At 39.4% G+C, this 23,985-nt stretch overlaps 2 protein-coding genes across 2 annotated transcripts in view; one reads left to right on the forward strand and one right to left on the reverse strand.

The window, feature by feature from the left end:
* Positions 1–2,632: 2,632 nt before the first annotated feature.
* Positions 2,633–6,594, reverse strand: SMIM20 (small integral membrane protein 20). Its single transcript, XM_042872135.1, has 3 exons — positions 6,431–6,594; positions 4,467–4,523; positions 2,633–3,177 (listed from the first exon to the last, which is right to left on the reverse strand). Exons 1-3 carry the CDS (start codon positions 6,537–6,539, stop codon positions 3,140–3,142), a joined length of 204 nt encoding a protein of 67 aa, XP_042728069.1. The 5' UTR covers positions 6,540–6,594; the 3' UTR covers positions 2,633–3,139.
* Positions 6,595–6,898: 304 nt separating this feature from the next.
* The window catches only part of SEL1L3 (SEL1L family member 3), a 30,556-nt gene continuing 13,469 nt past the window's right edge, over positions 6,899–23,985 (forward strand). Inside the window, exons 1-11 of the mRNA XM_042871790.1 lie at positions 6,899–6,981; positions 10,838–11,405; positions 13,259–13,385; positions 16,149–16,270; positions 17,706–17,821; positions 18,724–18,779; positions 19,312–19,444; positions 19,968–20,100; positions 20,830–20,973; positions 21,695–21,906; positions 23,606–23,785. Coding sequence (XP_042727724.1) covers positions 6,922–6,981; positions 10,838–11,405; positions 13,259–13,385; positions 16,149–16,270; positions 17,706–17,821; positions 18,724–18,779; positions 19,312–19,444; positions 19,968–20,100; positions 20,830–20,973; positions 21,695–21,906; positions 23,606–23,785 — 1,851 coding nt within the window. The 5' untranslated portion in view covers positions 6,899–6,921. The remainder of the gene's footprint in view (positions 6,982–10,837; positions 11,406–13,258; positions 13,386–16,148; positions 16,271–17,705; positions 17,822–18,723; positions 18,780–19,311; positions 19,445–19,967; positions 20,101–20,829; positions 20,974–21,694; positions 21,907–23,605; positions 23,786–23,985) is intronic.

The raw sequence follows: 23,985 nt of genomic DNA on the forward strand, positions 1-23,985 counted from the left end.
ACCCAGAGCATATTTTAACATATGAAGCCCCAGGAAATTTCAGTTGTTTCTTTTTGAAAAGGATTCTTTAAAACATTGAAATACTCAGGACCGAAATATCTAGCTCCCAGTCCAGTTTTTCATAATCGTATGCTTTACCCTGCACTTTGGTTTTTGCCCTCCAGTCATACATTGTCCACATAAAAACTGTATCGTTTGCAGCACTTTCTGAGAAGCTAGAAAATAATTTCCTTCCACTAACAAACATACTATTTGGGTTGTGTGGCATCACAGAAAAAGTCAATGCAGCTTTCCATTTACTGCTGTGTCTGCATATTAACGTGAAGAAGGTCAGTAGGAGTGTACACAGTTCTGAGAAAATAAGTAGTTAATTATTATTAGACTGCAAGAAGGGAAAACGCAGGATTTATTCTGGTGTAGAAAACCACAAAAAATAACAACTGCTTCTTTTTCTGGACTTGTTTTTTTCTTTTTTTAAAGAGGACCATCTACACAGTAATACTTGAAGATCAGTTAACACTACTCAATGTGTTTAAGTACCAAAGGGAAAAAAAAAACCCCTTATCACCTTCCCAATGAAAACAATCTCAACAATTCAAGTGCAGTCTTCAGCACATACTGTAAAATCTCTATTTTCTTTTTTTGCCATGCATTTTGCTGTATTCACCCATCCGATAGGATGCGTTTGAGAGTTTCATTGTATCATTAACAATCTACAACATTTCAGAGTCATGTCTAGGTTTAGATCAAAACATCCAACTCCCTCTCCATACTACAAGTTCTAATAATGTCAAAATTTATCAGCTTAAAATAGCAGACCCAAACTTAGTACAAGCAATTTCTTCTGTCAGATTGTCAAAGCACACTGTTTGGAACATCTATCAGACTCTATCAGAGGATAAAGTCAAATTTGTTGTTTATATTCCAGCTAAAACAAGTAAAATGTTAGAGTTCATATTAAAGAACAACACTTTCAAAAACATTCTTAGAAAACATTTTATCACAATAATCAGAAAAGATGGGACAAAAGCATCAGATTGATACCCCTGGCAGATTAGACATACTGAAATTTTCCAAGTGCCAGAAGTAATACAGAATTCGTATTATTGTAAACATACCAAACTGCTTTGTATACTTGTGTTGAAAATGAGTGATACTCGCAGTCCACAAAAGCAGAAACCTTTTAACTTCAGAGCAAGCTAAGGAAAATGCTCTGGAGAACACAACTGGCTATCTATCCAACCTCCCCTGCAACTAAGCAACTGGAGATGTGTCCAGTGCCCAGGAGTACAGCAAAGCACTGTCACTATGCCCGGGAAGCCAACTGCAGGATTACAATGAGTCTAGAGCAAATCTTAAGGCAACTGGCAAATGGCAGAGAAATGGCAGAAAATTTCAGTGTAAACTGAGAATTACTGCAGTATCTTCCCTGTTGCTTTAAGAGTTTTATTTCGTATTGATTTGCATGAATAATCATTATTTTCTTGCCAGAAAGAAATATCAAAGATTTGAAAAAGACATTCATTAATATAAGATTTTAAAGATGTGAGAAATACAGAAGAGGAGGTATGTGTCTGTGTGGGAGGGAATCAACAACAAAAGGCAGAAAAGGGATACCAAGTAACAACTGTTTTGGCAAAGAACACTATAAAAGATGAGTCTTTTATCTGTCCTTAAGAAAGCCAGATGATGTCTGAAAAAAACAACAACGCAGAAGACTAACACCTGTTCACTTAATAAGTAATGCTCACTGCACATGCATTCTTGCAATAGTCTTTAAAATGTTTGTCTCACAATTAAATACTAAGAATAACATAGAAAAGAAGATAGCACATACAATCTAAATGCATGTGCTACACCTGTATTCAATAATATCACCTGGGAAAAAGCCCATAACTGCAGGTTACAGATCATTTCTTTCCCCTGAAAATACCATTTATTCAGAACACTAACCAATTAAATTAAGGCAAATTAGGGTAAGGATTTTAAATAGGAGCAATCCTTTACTAGGCTGTTCTCATGATCATTACACTCATCATAAAGGTGCTTTTAAAATACCTTTTGAAATACCTGCTTTTCTACCCCACCAGTCTGAACCTACTTTACTGGGTATACTTGTCAAGGTTTCTGTGGGAGGGAGGTAGGCTGCAACATCATGACACACACAGGCCCAGCTGGTCTCCTGATGCACCCACAGAGGACACAGATCAGCCCACCAGCCAAATGGGTTGCACCTTTGTGAAAATATATTTAAGAAACAACAAGAAAAGACAGGCAGAATTAGGAGAAAAAAAGATGAGGAATAGGAGTAAAAATGCAGAAAAAAAGAGGACAAGGAGGTGCTGCAGGCACCGGAGAAGGTATTTCCCTGCAGTGTGCAGAGAGGACCTCGCCAGAGTCAATGTCCACACGGCAACCCATGAAAGACACGTCTGTTTTGCCCACAGTAGTAGACAGTAAACAATCTTCCTGTTGCTATCGAAATCCATGAGCTTCTACACCTTGTCTTCTCCCTCATCCTGCTGAGGAATGGGAACAAGAGATTGGCTAGGTGAGCACCTGGCAGCCAGTCAAGTTGAACCATCACACCTGCTCACAAAATATATAACAAATAAAGTAGAATACACATTGGTTTGAAAGGAAGAAATTTTAATGCACAAATTCTCACTTACCATGTTATATTCTGCCTAAGAGAGAGCAAATCTTCACTGCTCTTTCTCAGTATAAACTTCTATCATGTTTTCACAATTAAACCACAGAAAGTAATTTTCAAACTAGGGAGGAAACTGTAGTGGTCTGCATAATTTATTCTATTCATAATTTGTTCTCCAAATGTTTACAGGTTAACCACAAAAATAATTGTTCTTCCTTTTTCTCAAGGAAGTAAATATTTTACTTCTAAACACGAGAAACAGTCACCTCCCTAGCAGTCTGTCCATTGTACCACAGCACCCTGCCAAAACTGGGATGTTTTTTCCTCTTGGCTTTCCAACCAGTAGCATTTGTTGCTCCTCATGTGCCCACACAGCATAATCAGAATTCTTCTCAAGTGACGCCCGAAGGCATACTTCAGTGTAAGGAGAAATAATTGAAGAAGTTCATCTTCAGTTCTGCATTGAAGTGCACCAGGCTGACAACGTTACTTTCTTCCAAATGGATCAGACCATACTTTTAACCCTACAAAACAAATACAAAAATACCAGCAGTTCATAACTACAGTTTTGGGAACAAAACAATCTTGTCTGCTATTGCAGCCTCGTGGAAAAACAAAATATGAATGAATCTCAATAACATTTTCTGCACTGAGCTCAAAAATCTACTTAAGCTTGAGAAGTATTTAGGAATTCAACCTCATCTTCATCTTAAGCTTCAGATAGCAGAAAAGTCCCTCACACCAGCATGTAAGGTATTACAATATTGTTGGGAAAAAATCATGTAGAATCCCATCTTATTTTACACTTCAGTTTGTCTAGATTTCACATTCAACTACTGGATCTCATGAATTTTCATCAACAGCTAAATTTACATGAAAAACTTATGCAGAGGAGAACTAGTCATCAAGTACCTGCATCTTGGATAAATGAAACTGTCCAATCTTCCTTACTGTTTAATAAAAGGCAGGTTTGCAAGACTTTTATGTCAATATAACTTGCCTGCTCCTCTTCAAAATTTAACTGCTTTCTTGGAAAGTCAGTCCTGCATTGATGATTTCACTGATATGCATAGCTTACTATGTGGCACTAATGCTATTGGATATTCCCCTGCTGTTGCTGTCAGGCTCTTCTAAAAATAAGAGTTAAGTTACCCTTTAACATATTCAAATACAAACTGTTTCATCAAGACATGCATTCCTTAATTCTAAGTGAGAAATTTCAACCTTGCCAATTTTGCTATATGAGACAATGAATTATCAATTATGGTATAATTGTATATAAATGAGCAGTACGATTTTATTCTCCTCACACTTTCCTATTCCTTCTACTTGTAACAGCAGGCATCGAAAAGCTATTAGCACTGAATTCAAAATTTCCTTTAGTGCCACATATTTCTGCCTCCCACGAGGCTGGAAGGTAATGACAAAATTCCTCACAAATTGCATTTCAGCTGACTTGTAAAGCAGCATTCAATAAAACAAAGGTGCAGCAAACTATTTTCTACAGCTAGCGCTCAGACCACTCGTGGTTTGTTTACTCCGAACTGAAGCAAAAGTGATTTTCTTGTGCGCAAAGAGTTTAAGAGATAACAGAATCCCTAAAACTTTCTTGGATAGTTCAATTTAAAACAGATTTTATTAAGTCCACAATTTTAAGTTAAGAATTAGCCTGAGAAAATATTTTCGTAGTAAGACTTTTTTTTTTTTAATACATGTATTTTTTACTGCGTTACTTAAATCCATAGAAATACTCAAGTGTTCAAGAAAACCTTTAAAACAGTACAGTACTGTTATACTCATGAATCAAGTATACCTGGAGGCTGGATATTCTCTTGAACAATACCAGCTCGGTTTATTGACTGTTCTCTCTCTGAAAAACAAACAGAAAGAACAATATTAAGAAAAAGAAAGTAAGAAACATCTCGACCTCACCTAGTGAGGTCTGAACCCCATACAGTAAAATCCTGATGAGTATGCATGTATACAACACAAATGTAACATTCACATTTCACAGAGAAATCAAGAGCTAGTTTGTAACCTTGCAGAACCAACTATGAGATAACCATCTTAAAGTAATGACTATTTTTTACAAACAATGCTAAAACACCTGTTGTGATCCCTTAACTTAAGGAAGGAGCACTACTTCAGGGAGATAATCCTCACATGCTCAACATAAAACTACTCAGAGGATTTATTCATTCCAGAATTGGTGATCTCCATCTTTGTGTTCTGGAAACTGTTGTTCCAGGGAGATTTCATGCATCTATAAAACCACTGCTTGTAAATTTTTTGAAACTAAATATTAGGGGCATATTTTCCATGCAGTGGGCTTATTCCAGGTTTGTTCTATATGAGACAATGAACTATCAATTACAGCATAATTATATACAAATGTTTTTGAAGATTCAACCACTTTCAGGAAGAAAAATGGTTAAATTTGTATCATTTTACCCTAATAAATGCCGACACCACCAACACTTTTCCCCATACTTACTATTAAGTGCTTTACTACCACAGTGCTTTGAAGCAGAACATCAAAGCACTTGGTTGTAGCAGCCTCTTGACCATCCCACTGAATTTTTTAAGCCTTTAAAAAATATTGTCAAGAATCACTCCAGAAAAGTAAAACCCTATTGCAGAATACTACGTGATGATGATCCAGATGTCTGACTTACAATCATAGAATCGTCTGAATTGGAAGAGACCCTTAAAGGCCATCTAGTCCAGCTCCCCCTGCAATGAAGAGGGATGCCTGCAGCTGGATCAGGTTGCTCTGAGCCCCATCCAGCCTGACCCTGAGTGCCTCCAGGAGCAGAACAACCACCTCTTTTCTGGGCAACTGTTCCAGTGCTTCACTACCCTTATTGTAAAAAACTACTTCCTCACACCCAATCTAAGTCTCCCCTCTTTTAGTTTGAAGCTATTTCCCCTTAAAAACTGGGACTTCAGACCCAGCTTCCTAATACACAGAAATAATGAGCGTTTCACCACAGCTCAAGTCAATGAGGGGCAAGAGCTTCTACAGCAGTTCTGTTGTTACACAGCTTACCCCAAAAATTAAATTCTCCCTACCCTAAAGGTTAAAATTAATATTCCCAGTGAAGTACCACAACCATGGAATCTAAGAGTCAGGCGAACACTTGTGCAGCTCTCATACAGCTGATAAGCACCAAGAAAAGCACACAGGAAATTAACAAAGGTGTGGACCAAGCAGAGCTGGAGGCACATGTGATAAACGAAGCCTGGAATCAAGTATTGCATAGCATGTGTGTTTGCTAAGTGCCCACTGCGTGTGTACCAAAATCGTGCTCGGGGCAGTTTCCACCTTCACAGACATTGCTTCCTTCCATTATTTTGGATGCTGCAAGTTAAATTTTACTCCTCCATCGAGGCGAGGCTAAAGTCCCTCTGAGGCGATCAGTAACTTCGTTGCCATTTTGTTTTTCTTCCTAGAAATCTCTTCAGAGTAACCGCGTGCACCTTTGCGGCAGCGGCCCGTCTGCTCTTACGCTGAGATGCGTCACACCCAAACGCTCCGCCGCCCGGCTCGGCAGGCACAGGGGCACGGGGGCACGGAGGCACGACTCCGCGCCACGCCGCTACCGGGGCACCCCGGGTCTTCCCGGTACGACGCTTCACAGAACGACAGGGGCGTGAGTTGCGCACGGCCCCGTCCCAGCCAACGACGCAGGGTCACCTTGAGACCAAACATTTCCGAGTTTAGCGTCGTTTTTACAGCGGCCCTGCCCGCTCCCCCGCCCCGCCCCGTGCACTCACTGTACTCCTCGGGCAGCAGCAGCGGCCGGAAGTAGATGGGGTAGAAGGCGGCCCCCACCACGGCCACGAAGCAGCCGAAGATGCCGAGCGTACGCGACAGCCCGGCCATGGCGGCTGAGGGACGCCCCGCGTCCGGGACGGAAGCTCCACGGTCGCCGCTTCCGGGCGAGACGGAACGGGGAGGGCGGCGTGGCGCCGCCGAGCTCCGCAGGCGCGACGGCGGCGCCGGGACGGACACTTCCTGCCGAGTACCGGCGCTCCGTCCGCTCTGAAGCTGCTCGGCCCCTCCGTGGCCGGATGCTGCCCCGACCCAGCCGCGCCCTCTTCTCCGCACCTGCGGCAGCCGCTCGGGGCGCGGCGCTGCGCTGCGCGAGCCCCTCCTCCAGGAAGCCGGATCTGCCGCATCCGTGTCGGCGGGGCCGGCCGGGCCGGGCAGCAGCGGGCAGCGCCACGCCGCGGGGCGCCGCCGCCTCCTGAGCCGCCGCGGCAGCATGCGGCCCCCGGCCGAGCCCTGCAGCGTCCCTCCTCTCCTCCTCCTCCTCTTCCTGATGGTGAGTGGCGGACCCCGCACCTGCCGCGGCTCCCCGAGCTCGGGCGGCCCGGCCCTCCGGGAGGGCGTCGGGCGGCCGCGGCCCAAACCCCCGGCACGGAGAAGCGTGTGCGCGGCGATCGGGGAATGCAGCCCCTCGGGGCGGGCCGGGCCGGGCCGGGCCGGTAACGCGCTCCGTGTGGCAGGTGGCACTGAGCTGGGCTTCTTGGGCTGCAGGGAGTGGGGGTTCCGCTGTCAAATGCCTGTGTGGCCACTGTAACGCCTGAAGGGAAACACTGCCTTCCAAAGGTATCTGCTAAGTGCAGTTTGTTCCTCTTCTACTGTGCTGAACACAGACTCCAGTTAGAGTCCCCGTACTTGTATGGGACGCTGATGCTGACGGGGAGCAGAGCGGCACCTGCTCTGGTGTGTCTCCTTTCCGCACAGCTTAAAAATCAGCATGACGTGGCGATTCCCGCCAGGTACAGGGCTGTGGTTGTCCCCAGGCTCTGAGCAAACAGGCCCGGTCCCATAGGATCATGCAGGGGATTTCTGCAGGGTTGAGCCCTGTTCCTGCTGAGATCTTATTCCAGCTAAGCAAAGCACGATTCCGAGCCTTTTCTATAGTATTTCACCACTGAAATATTCACTTTCCTACTAATGGCTGTGATTCTGTCCTGACATCTAGTGTGATGGCATGGGCTAGTGCCCTCAGGTTCAATGGGTTTCAGGAGAAGATCCAAGAACAGAACCTGTACAGCCTTTGTGATTAAGGTGCCCCACACAGTGAAGCCTCTGTGCCTTCCTCATTGAACTCTGCCTGTCCTACAGTACATTTTTGATCTGCTGTAGCTGTCCTGTTTACTGCACAGGGAAAATGTTGTATTTAAATCTCATAATCGCACTCGTTTTGTAATCCTTTCATCTCAGCTCCCTGTAGGCAGAGATTATGCACAATATACTCCACACTGTCTGAGGTAATGCTGAGGAAAGACCTGGGACCTACTACAGAGCAGAGGTACTCACTTAGCAGATGCACCGTACAATGCCCGGAAAGCAATGCAGGGAGACAGCCAGGTGGGAACAAACACTGGGCTTTGATTTGGGAGACTGCACTGTCCCTGGTCTCTGTCATAGCAGCATCAGTGGGGGATAGCTTTGTGCTGCCCCCCAGCCTAGATGAGCATCCTGAGGAGTTCAGCAGATTTGATGCAGCAGCAGACCCAAACATGTCTCAGTCAGTATATCAGACATCAATGAGAAAATGTTCAGGAGTAAACCTGTGGGAGCTGTTTTGCAGAACAGGTGATGAGGGAAGACACACAGCTGAGGTTGATCTGCACATCAGCGGTCACACTATGTCATGCCTTGGTGCTCTAGGAGCATCATGGAGCTTATTCTGCAAGAGCTGGCTGTGGGTTGCAGTGCTTGCTGCCTTGGCACATACGCACCACAAAAAGTAGTGTTGTTTCTGCCAGAATTGGCCTTCTGTTGGAAGCCAGATGGCTGTGTTCACATACTGCTGTGTCTTTGCTAATAAAAACTGCCAGACCCAGGCAGTGTCTGCTGGGAGCCAAATCCTGTGTCTCTGTGTTGGATAAACCCTTGCGAAGTGAGGGCTGGCTGTGTACATTTGGGCTGTAAATAGATATATATGAAAAGCAGCAGTAATGTGATGCTTCGTACTGTCTACCTGGTGTACTTCAGCATACTGTGATAAACATACAGTCTTACTTCTATAATCTGGGGGCCACATCACAGGGAAGATTCTGATATATCATACAGATTAAGCTGTTTTCCAGTACTGTTTCTCGCAAGGTCCAAAAATTGTTTGATAAATATGAGTGGTATTGATCAAGTAGAGGACTTGTGCATAATTTGTGGATGCCATTGCGTGTGCTATGTAGAGGTACCTAGAACCAAATAAGGAAACATATAATAGTATATTTAAAAGATATTAGAATTAGTAATAAAGTTTTTGTCAGCTTTTGTATCAGTATTTCTGCATGTATGTTATTGCAGGATGCGGTGGTCAGTTTTCCAATAGACACCAGCCTCCTACTGGTCATTCTCTTTTATCCCCTTCAGTAAATCCTTCTTAATGCACATCATTTAAGCACTGCCTGCAGATAGATTTGTTAGATTCATGGGTATTTCTACTGTCCTTTGTCACTAATGATTGAAATGGTGATTTAGTTTCAATATAATTTTATCCATTTTATAGAATGGGAAACAAGACAGAGGGAGAGGAAGGCTGTTACTGTGAAGACACAGCCTATTGTAAAAAGCCTAGATCCTGGCATGGTGGTGTGGTTTGCATTTTTATTTGTCCAAAATAAATACCTTGTGTAAGTATCTTGGGGTTTCCATGTGTTTATGCAGCATCACTGAACATTTGGTTTCCTGCCTCTCATGCTGGACACAAGGAAGTAAGGAACTCTTGGCTGTTCTTGTAGAAAGCAGTTTGAGTAACAAGTACAGAAAGATCTATAGCCTGTGAATAAATCTGGTTATCTGGAGTTACCAGCTGCTAGCAGCGATACTCACCTTCTTCATTCAAAAATTCCCTCGCTTTTCTTTCTGCTTTAAATAAAGGGTAAAAGTTTGGTCACACAGTTAAATCTAAAATAGGAACGAGGAGGGGAGTACAGGTAAGCTTTTCCTGATAGTTACAGCTTTTTAAGTTAAGCGGGCAAATATTTGTTCTCAGAGTAGCTTTCAAGGACTGTTAATGTATTCTTAAGATATAAAAAGGAGAACTATTCATTTTATTTACTGATCCCCATCTTGGCACAGGAGTGAGGTCTTTTCCTTCAGGTTAACAGCACATACATCTGGTATATAGAAATGTACAAAGTACTTGAACCAAGTTTTTAAATATTTTGAGAATTGAATTAAAAAATCATCAGCATGAAGTAGCTATCCAAGCTATTTCAGTTCACTCTATTTAAGCTTCACAAAATCAAAAGACACTGAAAATAGAGCTTCTCATTTTGAATAACCTTAACGACCAGCTTCCCTGGTAGTCCAGAGTGACAGTTTGGAACGTTTTATGCAGATCAGGGAATCTGGCAGAAGCACAGTGATGGTGGTGGCTCCCCAGGCTCAGTAATCCTCAGTATCCCTGGCAGCACATCAAGCCAGTTGCTGGCTGCTGAGCAGAAAGAAAAAAAGCAGTCAGAAGCTTCAGAGACAAGAACTTCAGCATGGAGGATAATCCTTGTGCATGTCCAAGAACTCATAAAGAATATATTGTACATAGCTATAGGGAGCAGAAACTAAGTCCTGTCTGCCAGACTTGTTGCTCAGATTTACAAGTCCATCTTTCACTTAGGAACATTTGAGTAGTAAGTTATGAAGTGCTTTATGAATATGAATTGATTTTCAGGAAACAACAGTGGTCCGCCTTGGTGATCATTCCTGCTCTTCAAATACCTCTCATGCAGGAAACAAAATGATCTAACTTCTTAGGAAGATAAAAATATCAGGCTGCAGCAGTGCAAATGAACAGTGATATGACGAATAAATGCCAACACCTTTTTGTGGATATTCTTTTAGCTAGGAACATGTGTAAATAGCATGACGTGTAAGTCAGTATCTTAGTGGACCAGGTTCCACTTGCAGGATACACCCTCTAAGTACTGTTTTATAGAAGCATATGTGGCTTTGAGAAGTCAGTGGTAGGGGAACTGTTGCCATTAAAATCTTGGTGGTATATTTTCAGTAATCCATAGCTACTTGGTGTGTGAAAGAATCCTGTGGTTTGGAGTCCGAGTACTGTCTATAAACCATCTGCTATTGGTTGAAGTATATTAGTAATTGTGTAAATTTGGTTCTCTGGTTAACATCATTGTTTTATTGTGTTTCTTTATTTACAGAATTTTGTGCCATCTTTTGGAAAGGAGACAGTACGGATAACAGCAGTTACACCGCAGTTTGGAAAAAAGATGGATTCTGTGGACTTCATTCATTTAAATGTTTTGGATAAGAAAGTCCTTAACAGTTCTGAGGTTTATGTTCAATATTTATGTTCTAAGCCTTGTATAATTAATTTGGAAGCAGTAGCTTCCTCAGAGTTCAGGACTGGTGTACCAGTATACAGAAGAAGGTGGAGGGATGAGAAGAATATTGATGTTCGTCAAACCCGACAAATACATTTGAAATTTCCAAGCATCATGGTTTACAGAGATGATTACATCATCAGAAACTCAATAATAGTGCACAGTGTGATATTATATGCATGGATTAGTCACCAATCAGTTAGCAGCTACGATGTTGAGCAGAATGAAAGCTACCAGGAGGCAGTTGCCAAGAATTACACTTTTTTAGAAGCAGTTCCACCTTTTGAACGTCCATATAAAGACCACAAAGTCTGTCTTCAGTGGGGTGCTGACTATTTGTGGATGCTTCAGGCAAACAAGATACCTCAGTGCCCTCATGAAAGTGGTATGTGTTATGTCCATTTTTGTTGTTGTTTGTTTCCAAGTGGACTAATAGGACCAAAAGAACATCAGAAAATGTTGTAAGATGTTAAAAAATACATAGCTGTAGTAAAAGTTGGGTAGTACAATTTATTTGACCCACACTGTTGAGTGTAAGATTAGTAAGTGCGAGATCAGAGCTTCAAATGACAAAAATCATCATGTCTTTCAAAGTTGGCTTGTTTCAGCACAGCGGCACTGCCTTCTATTTTCTGAGCATATTCACAAAATTGTATTTAGAACTCACATAGGTCACTGGACATCATTCCCTCATCTTCAAACTTTATTTTCAAAGAGAGTCTGTGATTGTATTATTTTAACATCTTGCATACATAATTCTAATGCAGGTTGTCTGCTTCTCCTCTGTTTGAGGTAATGACCATATGCTCAAAAACAAGTTTTTAAGACTTCATAGTGCAAGAAATGTTGCAGTACTTTTTTTTTTTTTTTTTTTTTTTTTTTCCTTCATGGTCAAGGAGTGTTGATAAAACGAATGGGTTTAAAATAAAAGTTTTAAAATAAATTTATTTTTCAACAGTGCTAGTTTTTCAACATTTGTTCTAGTGTTTATAAACTAAATATGTTATATTTGAACATTTTAATTCTCATTTCTCTTCAAGTGTACTCATAGATCCACACAAATAAAAAGAAAAAATAACTATCATCTGCTAAATAAGAATTATATTGGTTACAATTTACTAACAGAATATTAAACTTCAGAGATAGTGTAAAAATAAATTTTATATCTGGTATACCCTGTTGTTTAGCAAGAAGAATTTTATTTTGGGCTAAGTTGATAGATGGAAGTATTTATATATGTAAATAAAAAGTCCTACCCAATTACATGAATTATTGAAACTCACAGCTTTACCTTCTAGGTTTTGTTGGAGTTCTCCTGATTATTTTTTTATTTTATTTTTTCTCATCTGCCTATTTCTAGGTTTACCTCCACTTCCAGTTGCCTTTGTCCTCAGTACACATTCATACACAACCTAACAGCAAAAAGGTTATTAGCTTCTAAAGAGTTCTCTCCTAGCAAAACCTGTAAAAGCATTTTTATCATTTGTTTTTGCTACATTGACATGTGAATGCATTGAGAAGAACCAGGAAGCAAAGTAGTTCTTGCCTCCAGAGACTTTCTGAGCTATTTCTTGGAGTCTGAGCATGTGATCTCTGACAACAGTGTAAACATCTTAATGCATTATCTAATTACATTATAGATGAGAACACTTAATATAACAAAAGCCATTAATTTTTAAAAATGAACTTGTGACAAATTGCTCAATTTTAGAAAAGAATATGCCTTGGAAGAACTGTTAATGTCTTCTGTTTCTTATCGAGGCAGCATTATCAGTTAGATTTATTACTAGATTGTGTGTATCAGTTAAGAACAGAATTGGTATCTATCCATACATGCAGTTTAACTGGAGAGTAAGCTGAGGAGCTGTGGATTAATCTCACACTGGCATAACCAAAGGTAGAATGAGATTTTAAACACATAACATAAATTAAGATTTTCCTCCGTACTAACTTTTGTTTAAGCTAACTCATGCTTCAAATCTAAGTACCTTAGAGTGTTTTCCCTGCTTCCAGCAGCAGCTGGAAATAGATTCCATTTCACTTTCCTGTGAGTTACTCACTCCAAGACTAATGCATTTAATATCAGCAAATGAACTTGTGCTTCAGAACTTACTGGAAGTTTGCAATTTTTAATCAATTATGTGTTTCAAATATTTGACTATACAATTGTGAGCTAATTAATTACTCAGTTAACAATGGTTGTTTTCTGGCAGATTAAGGAAATCTGTATTTTTGCAGATGGTGTTCAGATTCTCAACTTCATATATGCTTCCAGTGGGGAGAAGACAGGAATTGTGAAGAGATTTGAACGATTTGAAAACAGAGAACTTGAAACAGTCAGACAACATCAGATTGATTATCCAATGTAAGTACAGGCAAATAGCTGAAATGCACTGTAATTGATTCTTGTAGGCTACAGAATATGCTTATATGTACACTTCAGTTCTTAAGCTTGGTTCATAATTAAAGAAATACCACCCGATACTTTGAGAAAAGGTTCAAATTAGTTAGCAGTTCCTTCTGTTCCTTGATTGCAGTTTTGTGGGGAGTTAAGTTGAGCCTAAGAGGCATACTTACTGTAAGACATACCATGAGAGATAATACTGTAGGTGTAACTAAGCTGGTTTGGTACCACTAGGAGGGTAGGTTAGCTATTACATACTGTTGTGATCATACAGCCACCTTGTGACTGCCTCTCCTGAGGTTTTCTATGTTACAGAACGATCTGTATTTCAAACACCATTTGCAGAGTACTGTTTCCTACAGGACAGACAGTGTATAACATCTTTTTTTCCATATGAATTCACACTAGTTTGCAGCCTGACAAGCTCTTAATGATAGTCTCTTGCCTAGTTGAGTCATCCAGCTTGAACTTATGCTATTCCCTTCCACCATCCCTATGTAAACTCTCCAAGTCAGACACACTATTCAGTTACAGAGGAATCACACTAGCATCTTTCTGTGCTCCTCTCCCCCTTCCCACAACTCTCCAGCCATATTTTGCTACTTCAGACAAAATGTGTGTACATACATGTGCATACATATCTCATTCCCACCAGATGCTGTTACCCCAGAAACACTACCACAGAAACAGGACATGATCACAGCAACTTGAACTTGCCTGCTTGTTTGTGTTTGGTCTGTGAGCAGTGAGAGCCAAAGAAGAGTAACCGACGAGTGCAGGTGCTGTACAGATTAGCAGCCCACAAACCATAACTTAGTTCAGTGCAGTTTTTATTTCCTGGCCTTTTTAGGATGTGTGACAGCCAGTTTGCACTGTCTGCTGCTCTTTACTCAGACATGCACTTGCTTCTGGTACAGAGGTGCTGAAGCTCTGGTTGACAAAACACAGCATTAATTTAAGCAGCTCTGTACCTGCTCCACACCGTTCCACCTGCTCTTTCCTTCAGGTTGTCTTTTCAATACTAGCATGAAGTATTGCCTGTGTGTTGCAGTTGCATGACATCTGTGGGTAGCTCTGTTAAGAAGTGGAAAAGATTTTTCCTTTAGCTGCTTGTATGTGAATGGTGGCTCCCCACCGCATCAAAAAACAACTGAAAAGATTAATCAAACAGGTTTCTCAGTTTCATCAAGGATTTCGTTGAATGAAAAAGCTTTCCAATAGAGATTTGCTTTTATCTTTTAGCAGAGTAGGCAACTATCATTCAGGGCAGCTACCAGCAGACAGCCTGCTGTAGGGATAGGCTGGGAATCTGAGGGACTACTGACTCTACCTGGCATTCCATAGGAACAGAGAAAGCAAAATGTGTCAGCATTGTTCCCAACTGTGTCCCAGGAAATTTGTCCAGATGAGGTATGACTGGCAGTCAGGGAGCAAATAAGGAGGGGAGAATTTAAGCTTGCTATATTGCCAGAGATGAAAGGTGGAAAGAACAATGTACAAACAAACAGTATTGCTGGAAGCACAGTGTTTGCCTGCAGATCATAATAATTTATTTACAAGTGATTGTGGATTACGAACACCTCTATTTCACCCATGTTCCATCTGTGGAGAATATGACCTTGCTAGCTATTTAAGGTGTAGACTGTATTAGGGAAAACTGCATCACTTCTACATTTTTTATTTTTAACATCAGAGCAGCTATTAAACTTTCAGACCTACAGTGGTTTAGTTAAGGAAGAGATACAAGGTGCTCTATGTTTAGCAACTTCTCTCCAGAAATATAAGGCAAGCTGACCAACAAACAAATATTTTTTCTTAAATACACAAAATGCAATTAATACCTCCTTCTACAAGCCAGTAGGAAAACGTCAAAGATTGTAATTGTTCATGCTTTGCTGGGTTGTACATCAGAGGTTTGATTTTTCAAAGGCATTCAGCATTGATCTGACTTTGTTGTTACAGAAATAAGTGCCAGGTTCCTGTCAACAGGACAGAAGCAGTTTTTAGACACATCATGCAGTGGCATAAATTCTGATTTTAGTTCTTCAGCAAATCTCCTTTGTAATGTCATCAGAGCTGGTAAAACCATTCTGGCTTTGTACAAAAATTGCTTAATACGTAAAGTTGAGGGTTGTTTTTTTGTTTTTTTTGTTTTTTTTTCCCTTTCTCCCACTGCTCAATGGTTTGAACACACTCCACCTTTATTTATCCTTTGATAAACTCCATGAAGGTATTCATACCTATTTGTACTACCCAGAGGTTACAAATTCTATTTCACCTGCTCTTCCCAAGCACATTTTCACTGCTGGTATTTAGTACAGAAGACACAACTTAGTTTTTACTGGCTTCCACAATCAAGACTACAAAAACATGCATGGGGAGATTTTGTACAGTCTGCACGTGGGAAGGTGGCTCCAGGTTGTCTCAGCTGCTTTTTCAGTTCCTTAGTGATGTGGGTTCTGATCCACCATTGTGGAACTGATTCAAATCATGCTTCTTTAACTTTACTCTCATATTAGTGCCACAGAAGTGCATAATTATAAGCAGATCATAGCTAGAAAGTCTTAAACAGAGTTAGTTTGAAGGTTTTTACTACACAGGATGCATTCCAAAGACCACAAGTGTGAAACAGTTTGCTAAATGAAGGTGAAATCTGTGCGTTTGAATTTACATAAAGAGATTTCTCATCAGGAGTGGATTTCTTGTTTGCTTTCCCTTGTGCAGGTTCACTGTTTCAATCTGGCTATACTTACTGCATCACTGTGAAAAGGATCTGTGTGGTATACTCTATTTTATTGATCCAAAAGAGATGTACAGTACTCCCGCTATATTTCTAAATGAGGAAGGTAAGGGATTTCGTTAATTATTTTCAGAAAGGATTTAACGCAGCTTTTATAGATCTGTGTCTATACACAGGAATAACAAATAACTTATTTTGTGAAATTGATCTTGAAAAAAATGTTGGTTTTTTTTGTTTGTTTGTTTTGGTTTTTTTTTGTTTTTTTTGTTTTTTTTTTTTTTACTATTGCATCTGAAAAGAAAGGTAACTGCTAAATAAGTAGAGCAAAACTGAAAAACAGTTGCATGGCATCTGGTCTTGGATAACTTGGAAAATGTCTGCATATCTGCATTGCCAGGAGGAAGCACTGGGCCTTGCAGATTAGGAAAAAGCATTGTGATTAAAGTCTTATTTTGGTAAACAACCTTAATTATTGTTATTGACATATTACTTTAATATTGCTCTCAATTATTAAATACATACTGCATAAAATTTTTTGAAAATTTGGAATAGCCTCAGAAGTTCAAATAATTCAAGTTCTTGCATATGTTGTGATGTTCAAGGTAGGTCTATTTCCCTAATCCAGAAAAAGGTTCAGAGGTAATGCTTATCTTAACAATAGTCACAATCAAAGAACTTCCCTGCCAGAAGGCAGCTCTTCTATCTCAGAAACAGAAAGAAATTCAGCAAATAAGGGCTCACTGGCAGTCTCAGAGGAAAAAGTTAAGAGTGCACCATTGGCTTTCTCATAACAGGTGCAGGTTTCACAACTAATGTCTTCCTCCCAGCTATTTCTGCTATTTCTATTTTCTCTGTCTCATTACCAATTTAAATAATAAATCATTAGAATAGTTGATATAGCACTGTGGTAAATTTTCCATTATTCATTATATTTCCATTACAAACTGAATACTTTCCTTTGAAGAGAAAACAGAAGTGACAGCTCCACTGGAAGCTACTTCCTCAATAAGGGACTTGCTTTGAGAGTTCTAAGGCCTACTTTTAGGTTATCTTATTAGGTATCTTATCTAAGATAACCTACTTATTAGGTTATCTTAGTCTATTTTGTTCTTATGAGTTCAGACTATGAGCTCAGATTCTGCAGGTCCAGGTAATGGGGTCTGGAGTCATCGTGTACCTGGTCAGTAATTACATTCTCATGTGCTAATAGTTGAACACTGAACAGATATTCATGTCCCCCTGTGCTGTTCAAAATTATGCATAGCATTTTGAGATCAACTTCCTGTCCTTCCTGTTTGACACATTTAATATCCTTATTCCCCACACAAGTTGGTTTTGATTCGGTGGTTTCATGTAGCAGCCTGTGCATTAGCACTTGAGAGCATGTTTCCCTGTTAGAGCTCACATATGGCATAGCGTGTCTCCAGATTTCTGTTGCTGACAAAGAGTACAGATGAAATATAAGGATATAAGGAAATCCACTCTTAATATTGATGTTTTTGTAATGTTCAGTGTATTTTTCTCCTTTGTTGTTCTGTCAGGTTATGTGCATGTTCAGATGCACCTCATTAGAGGAGATGACCTTGCAGTAAAAACAAGCTTCAGCCTTCCTCTGAAGCAGTGGTTTCGACTGGATCTCTCTTTCAAGGGTGGACAGGTATGCGTCTGACTAAATTACAGGATCAAGACTGAGAGTCTTCTGATTTGATTATGCCTCTGACAAATTCCTGAACATATCACTCAACTGAGTACTCTTACAGAAGGAAGAGGAAAGTATAACCAAACTTAATATTTCAGTACTTAGAATCATTCTTGGGACAGATGTAAACTATGGTCCAGTTCAATTCCGTTTACACATCTTCCTTTAGTGAGCTTTTTTAATGCTTTATACTCCAGAGGTGCACAGAAATCTCCTTATTTAGTTACTTCACTTTCACATGTTTAATACAACAGGATCATAGACAAAATATTTAAGTTACAGAAGAATGGGAGATTGAGGCATCAAGAAATTGAGAGTCTTACTTTAAGAGCACTGGAAGATGAATCCATTCAGCACTTGATGAAATTTTGCAAGGTTGTTTTGTGTGTCCTTAGACAACTTTTTGGAATAGCAACATATATGAAAACTTTAACTTGTCTTCCTTTTCAGGCATCTAATTCCTAGATTCATTAACTTTTTGGCCATTCTTTACCTGTAAGCTACAACTTCTTGAGGAGATGAATATTCTTTTCATTTCTCTACTGTGTAAAAGCAAAACATACTTTCACACTTTGGAAGAGTAAAAGCTTCAGTGAAGTATAGACATCTCATAGTTAAGATAGAAATTAAATAGCTGAAGTAGGTAATATCTGTGCTATTTTTTTCCTCTTGTGATTGGCCACCACAGACCACTGTCAGTGCTTTCCACTGAACTTTCCCCAACACAAATGAGATACGTGACAATGATGCAGAGGACACGCAAGACATCTGCAGTTGTAATCTTGTGAACTGTGTATTGAAGTGTTTTGGATTTCTTGCAATATTTAGTCTATTGGAGTTAATATTGTGTTTTCTTCTAGGTAGAAGTAAGCAGCGTTGGGAAGAATTTGAAAAGACAACATCACCAGTCTTTTATGTAAGCAGTCTTTTCCCTTCTGCCAAGTAATATATGTATTCAGATACGGAAAACTGGAGGACAACAAGTTCATAACCAAGATGCCAGATGTTCAGAATTTATAATCTTTTTCTAAACCACTTTGCATCACTATATTTACACTGAGAATGATCTGAGTAACTTGGTAATTTTGCCATGAGCCAGTTTGAGGTAATGTGCTGTACATTGTAGTGCTGTGCTCTGATCTCTGTGCTAGAAACTGAATGGAAAAAAAAAAAAAAAAAAATCAGTAGTATTGGAATCAGTCGTCAGATGAAGTCTTAGCCTTGCTAACGAAGTCAAAGGAAGTTTTGCTGTTGCATGAGGCAGCTAGAATTTCACCTGGGCAATTGTTATCTGCTTTGCTTTGGTAGAAATCCTGCTGTCTAAAATATTCTTATTTATCCTTGATTCTAAAAAACTGGATCATGTTGGACACTGAAATTGAGATTTTTTTTTCCCCCCTTTCATAATACTTCTTGGATAACCAGCTCGCATCTCTTGTGTTTTCAAGTTTCAGGGAAGATTTCTACTGCGATGACACTGCTGGATATTTTGTCCTTGGAGGCAGTGGATATGTAAATGGCATTGAAGCATTCTTTGGACCTGTGAAGTACTATCGTCTTAATGTCTTGGAAACAGACCAGGTAAACAGAAGCAGTATTTGGGCAAACATTTAAATATTAGCAGCCAGCAATATGAAACGTAATGGAACTTGGGAACACGTAAGCAATATATGATCATTTCATGTCACATCTTGCAATGTTAGTATTTCAAATGTTAGAGGATAAGACTTCTCAAAACAAGTACGTAAAGCAATATTCCTCAAATTAAGTCCTTATTTAAATACAGTTTAAGTGTTGCTCAGTTTTCTAGAGTAATTGAAGGTACAGGACACATTTGATAATCTATGATTTTGTTGAAGTTGCTGGTAAACACCATTCGCGTTTCATCAGTTTTTCAAATTTATCTGTGAATTATGCTGACTATTTGAAATCATAGTCTTGTCATGGCTGGCAACGTATTGTTTGGCACATTAACATGATGTGCCAAATAAGCTGGTTGTAGTAAATAATCTCTTTCCTTTCATTATTTGCCTAGAACGCTTGCTTATTACAAAGTGTAGACAACAAACAACAGGTAATATAAATGTTATGTGTATTTTTCTAGATTTCTAACCCTCTGCATGACAAAGAAACAGTGGAACAAATTGAACACTACTACGAGAGATGTATGGACATTCAAGATATAGTTTATGAGTACAGTCATATTGTAAGGAAAGCCCAACTATCACAAAGAGCTTGTAAGTATTAACCTGTGGGATATGAGTTTTCAACTCATTTTTGGAGACCTGTTGCCTTTCCTTTTATCCCATCCTAGCTAATGATTATCAGAAGTATACTTAAATCCAGCCATACATAACAAGAAAAAAGTCATTTTGAAGAGTTCAGTCTTACTGGTTGCCAAAACAGTTTTTGTTCCTGCAAAGGCTTTTATGCAGTAGAATTCAAACCTAAATTACATTCTCATAATTCTTCTCTAACGAGACAGGTACATGAAGGGACAAAGAAACATTTCTAAGCTTAAATGTAAGCTATTTAGTTACCTTTCTTCAGCTTCATTTGCAAATTGCTCTAGAGGCAGATGCTTTTTAAGCCTTTTCCCAAAATATATATTTTTTGCAAGTGTCTTTTCCACAATTGCCTAATATCAACTAATTAACAAGCTTATACCAAAGCAACCATATCAGTTAAAGAAGAGATTCATAGTCTACATGCATGCTGACCAGAAGCCAATGTTTCCAGTTAGAATTTGACTATACGTGTTGTGACAAGATTATGGAATAGAATGAACCTTATACATTTGTAAACTGACTGTGCTAACTGTACCAATTTTAACACTGCTTTGTTACAGAAGCACCCATCTTGTCCACAAGTTTTTAATTTACTCTTGAAACAGTTCTACCAGAGGCTTGTTTACAGGGCAGCCAAGTCAGCTTTCATATCTCACTTAAATATGTTGTTTTCTCAAGGTTACTCTGAAAACTATTACTTAGAGCAGCTTCACAAATACAGAGGAAAGTCTACATGCGACGCCTTCACATGGAGAAAAGAGCTCAGGGAAAAGTACCACACCTTGTTCAGACTGTTGCAAGAGATGGATTTCAGTGCTCCAGGTGATAATCATAATTAATTTTACTGTTTTGAAATAACTCCACAATATATTTGATGTAAGTCAGTACATTCTAACTTCACGTTTCGTAGATATTTTTTTTCTCATATAAGTTTTTACTAAGTTAGCTGATACATAGCACCACAAACAAAAGATAGCTTATCATGTAGAAGAAAGTAGAAATATCTTTTTAGTGGTTAGCTAATTTGAGAAAGCCGTGCTAATTTTTATTTACTTCTTGGTCCTTGGAGGCAGTAAAATCACTTCTGATAAATCTTTTGTGATGCTAGGAAAAGTGCCATTAAGAACGTCAATAATCATATGTAGGAAGAAGTTGACTCACCAACTAGTGATAGGATCTCTGACTGCAGACCTCTCCCTCTCAAAAAGCAGCCTCATCCAGGAGACGTCCTCCCTTTAGAGGCTAGTCTTTAAATGAGCCCAACGTCCGCCCCCTTCCAATCAGGTAGGAAGCACAGGAGAATTGCTTACATCTGTGCTTCCCAGACCAGCCACTCCAGGTGCTCAATCATCAGTTTAGGCTGTGACATAACAGTTCCCCTACAGCCCTGTTCAATAATACCTAGGAATTTTGGTTGTCTGAACTGAATACCTTTCAGTATAACAAATAGGAGAATCTGAGTTGGTTGTACTAAATTGGAGAGGGGAATCAGTCCCTGATTTTAACTACTGCAGTAACACTGTATCTTGTGTTGTGTTTTCAGTGTCAGAAGAGGAAAGCGATACAGTTCTAGAAATAGGCCAGAGGATATTTGAGAAGATTGCAAAGAATTTATCAAGTCCTGATGGCCTGAGCAACGTGGGCTCCTCCGTCCCTTTCTTGGTGGACTCCAGTTGCTGTGGATACCATAAGGCTTCTTATTTCCTTGCAGTTATATTTGAAACAGGGCTTGGTGTGTCTGTTGATCATGCAAAGGTAGTACATTTAATACATTTTGTTATTTCTGTGAAAATAATGATCTTTAAAGGCAAGTTAGAAGTGGGATAAAGTTAGGATCAACAGAAATAAAAAATGTGAAGTAGCCTCCAGATCCCTTTTCAGGCTGTGGTTGAAGGGGCTCTCTAATACAGCTAGTCCTAAATAACTCTGTGGCAGTGAAATCTTTATTAATTCCTTATGGCATGAAAATAAATGATTTAATAAGATCTAAAAATGGTACTAATGGCAGGATGGAAACATGCTTCTTTTCCCAGTTGCTGAGGAAGCAGAATGAGGAAGTAACCCTTGAGTTACCCATAGACCTTTGTAGGTGGCAATGAAAATATCTCCTTTAAGGCAGATCTCCTAAAGCAAAAAGGTTTTATGGTAGAGTCAGAAAAGAAGTCTCACGGTACAGTTAACAAAAATATGGTTCTGAGTATATGATCAAGTTATTAAAGGTAACCACAGTAGAAGAATTTAGAAAGTTAATGGTTCTTTCTGGAGACCTGATAATTAGCCATGGGAGAGCTGCTGGTCTACTGCAATACAGAGTCTTAGTATTAAGTCTCGGGTTTTCAGAAGCTCAAAAGTTGCACAACTCAGAAATTTCTGAAACTACCTAAATTGCTTGTCAATGTCTAAAATTGGGTAAAGAAAGGAAATACCTTTATATTCTTAGAAAATAAAATGACCATGCTTTGGCTGAGTAGCTGCATGGAATATGTGTTCTCTAGACTGTTAAGGCAAATTGCAAATAACCAAGGTGTTTCTGGATTCCATTCTAAGGTCAATGAAGAAGGTATCTATCACTGGAAAAGGGTTGTATTGAAATTGCCAAAAGATATTTAGCGATGATATAATAGCGTAATGTAAGATGCTAATAAAGAAGAGCAGCTCTGCTTAATGTAGTTACAATTCATAAGAACTCCAAAGAGACCAAGTTCCCTTCAGTTTCAGAAACACAGGAAATCTTAGACAGGAACATTCTTAGTACCCTAACTGTGGAGTGTACCTAGTACTGATTATGGTGGCTGAAAAATATTTCCATTGGATCTGCTTCTAATAGTGTAATAGATGATTTAATGTCCATTGTAGATGGGACACCACTTTTTTTATTGCTATGCAGATGAAAAATTGTAATAATGCAACAGTGCTGAAAATTGTGTTGGCAAATTTACAGTACCTAGGCTATTTCTAGCACCAAACAATATGACTTAAAGGGTTTTAACACAAAGCTCCCTTTAGCTACACAAGTCCCCTCCTAGTCCTGTTGGATCCTGAGGGTAAAATTTTTGAGTGCTGTTTGTTTGCCACTATCTGTTTCCAGGGAATTCAGTGATAAAACACAGATGATATCAGTGACAATAGTTAGGGGTCACTGCTGGCTATAAAAAGTGTCAGAGTATTAGAGTCTTATTAGTTCTATAATCATGTGGCCTTACAAAAACACTGCACACAGTGTGCAGTAATTTTAAATGTATTTAGAGAGACTAGCTTTTTTTACAAAGCTTTCTATGCATATAAAGCACACTTTAACTACTTTGGGGCCATTGTTGATTCTGTGTTAATATAGCTGCTATATTAGCTAGTGTTACTACAGGCAACCCTCTGTTGCTTGAACCTCTACATGAAAATGCTAAATGTGTGATATACACTGTGAATTCACTCTAGCTTTTCTGTTGATTTTTGCCAGGGACTGCTGTACAGTTTGGTCGGGGCTCAGGGGAATGAGAGACTTTCTGTGATGAATCTTGGCTATAAGCATTACCAAGGCATTAATAACTATCCACTTGATATGGAGCTGTCATATGCTTATTACAGTAATATTGCAATAAAGACCTCCTTGGACCAACACACTATAAAAGGGGAACAGGTAAAAGAATTTTAAGTGTAACCGGATTGTTTTCTGTGCAAGTGACTTTTCATATGTTAATACTAAAGGTGTGGACATCTTGATTTACAAGCATTAACTCGTCTGATTGTTAGAAAATCCCACAAATTATGTATAAGTATTATAACTTCATTTCATAGGAAGGGGGAAGCCAACTCAATGTTAGGCAAAAGTGTCCAGGA

This window comes from Lagopus leucura, unplaced genomic scaffold, assembly GCF_019238085.1.
Source record: "Lagopus leucura isolate 7727_CA_CO unplaced genomic scaffold, USGS_WTPT01 Super-Scaffold_100004, whole genome shotgun sequence".
In the NCBI taxonomy this organism is placed as follows: Eukaryota; Metazoa; Chordata; class Aves; order Galliformes; family Phasianidae; genus Lagopus; species Lagopus leucura.

Coding starts and splice junctions, on each gene's coding strand:
- SMIM20 (XM_042872135.1), bottom strand. CDS start 6,539: ATGGCCGGGCTGTCGCGTACGCTCGGCATCTTCGGCTGCTTCGTGGCC. Junction 4,524..6,430: donor GCTGCTGCCCGAGGAGTACA/GTGAGTGCACGG, acceptor TTTGTTTTTCAG/AGAGAGAACAGTCAATAAAC. Junction 3,178..4,466: donor AGAGAATATCCAGCCTCCAG/GTATACTTGATT, acceptor TTTGTTTTGTAG/GGTTAAAAGTATGGTCTGAT.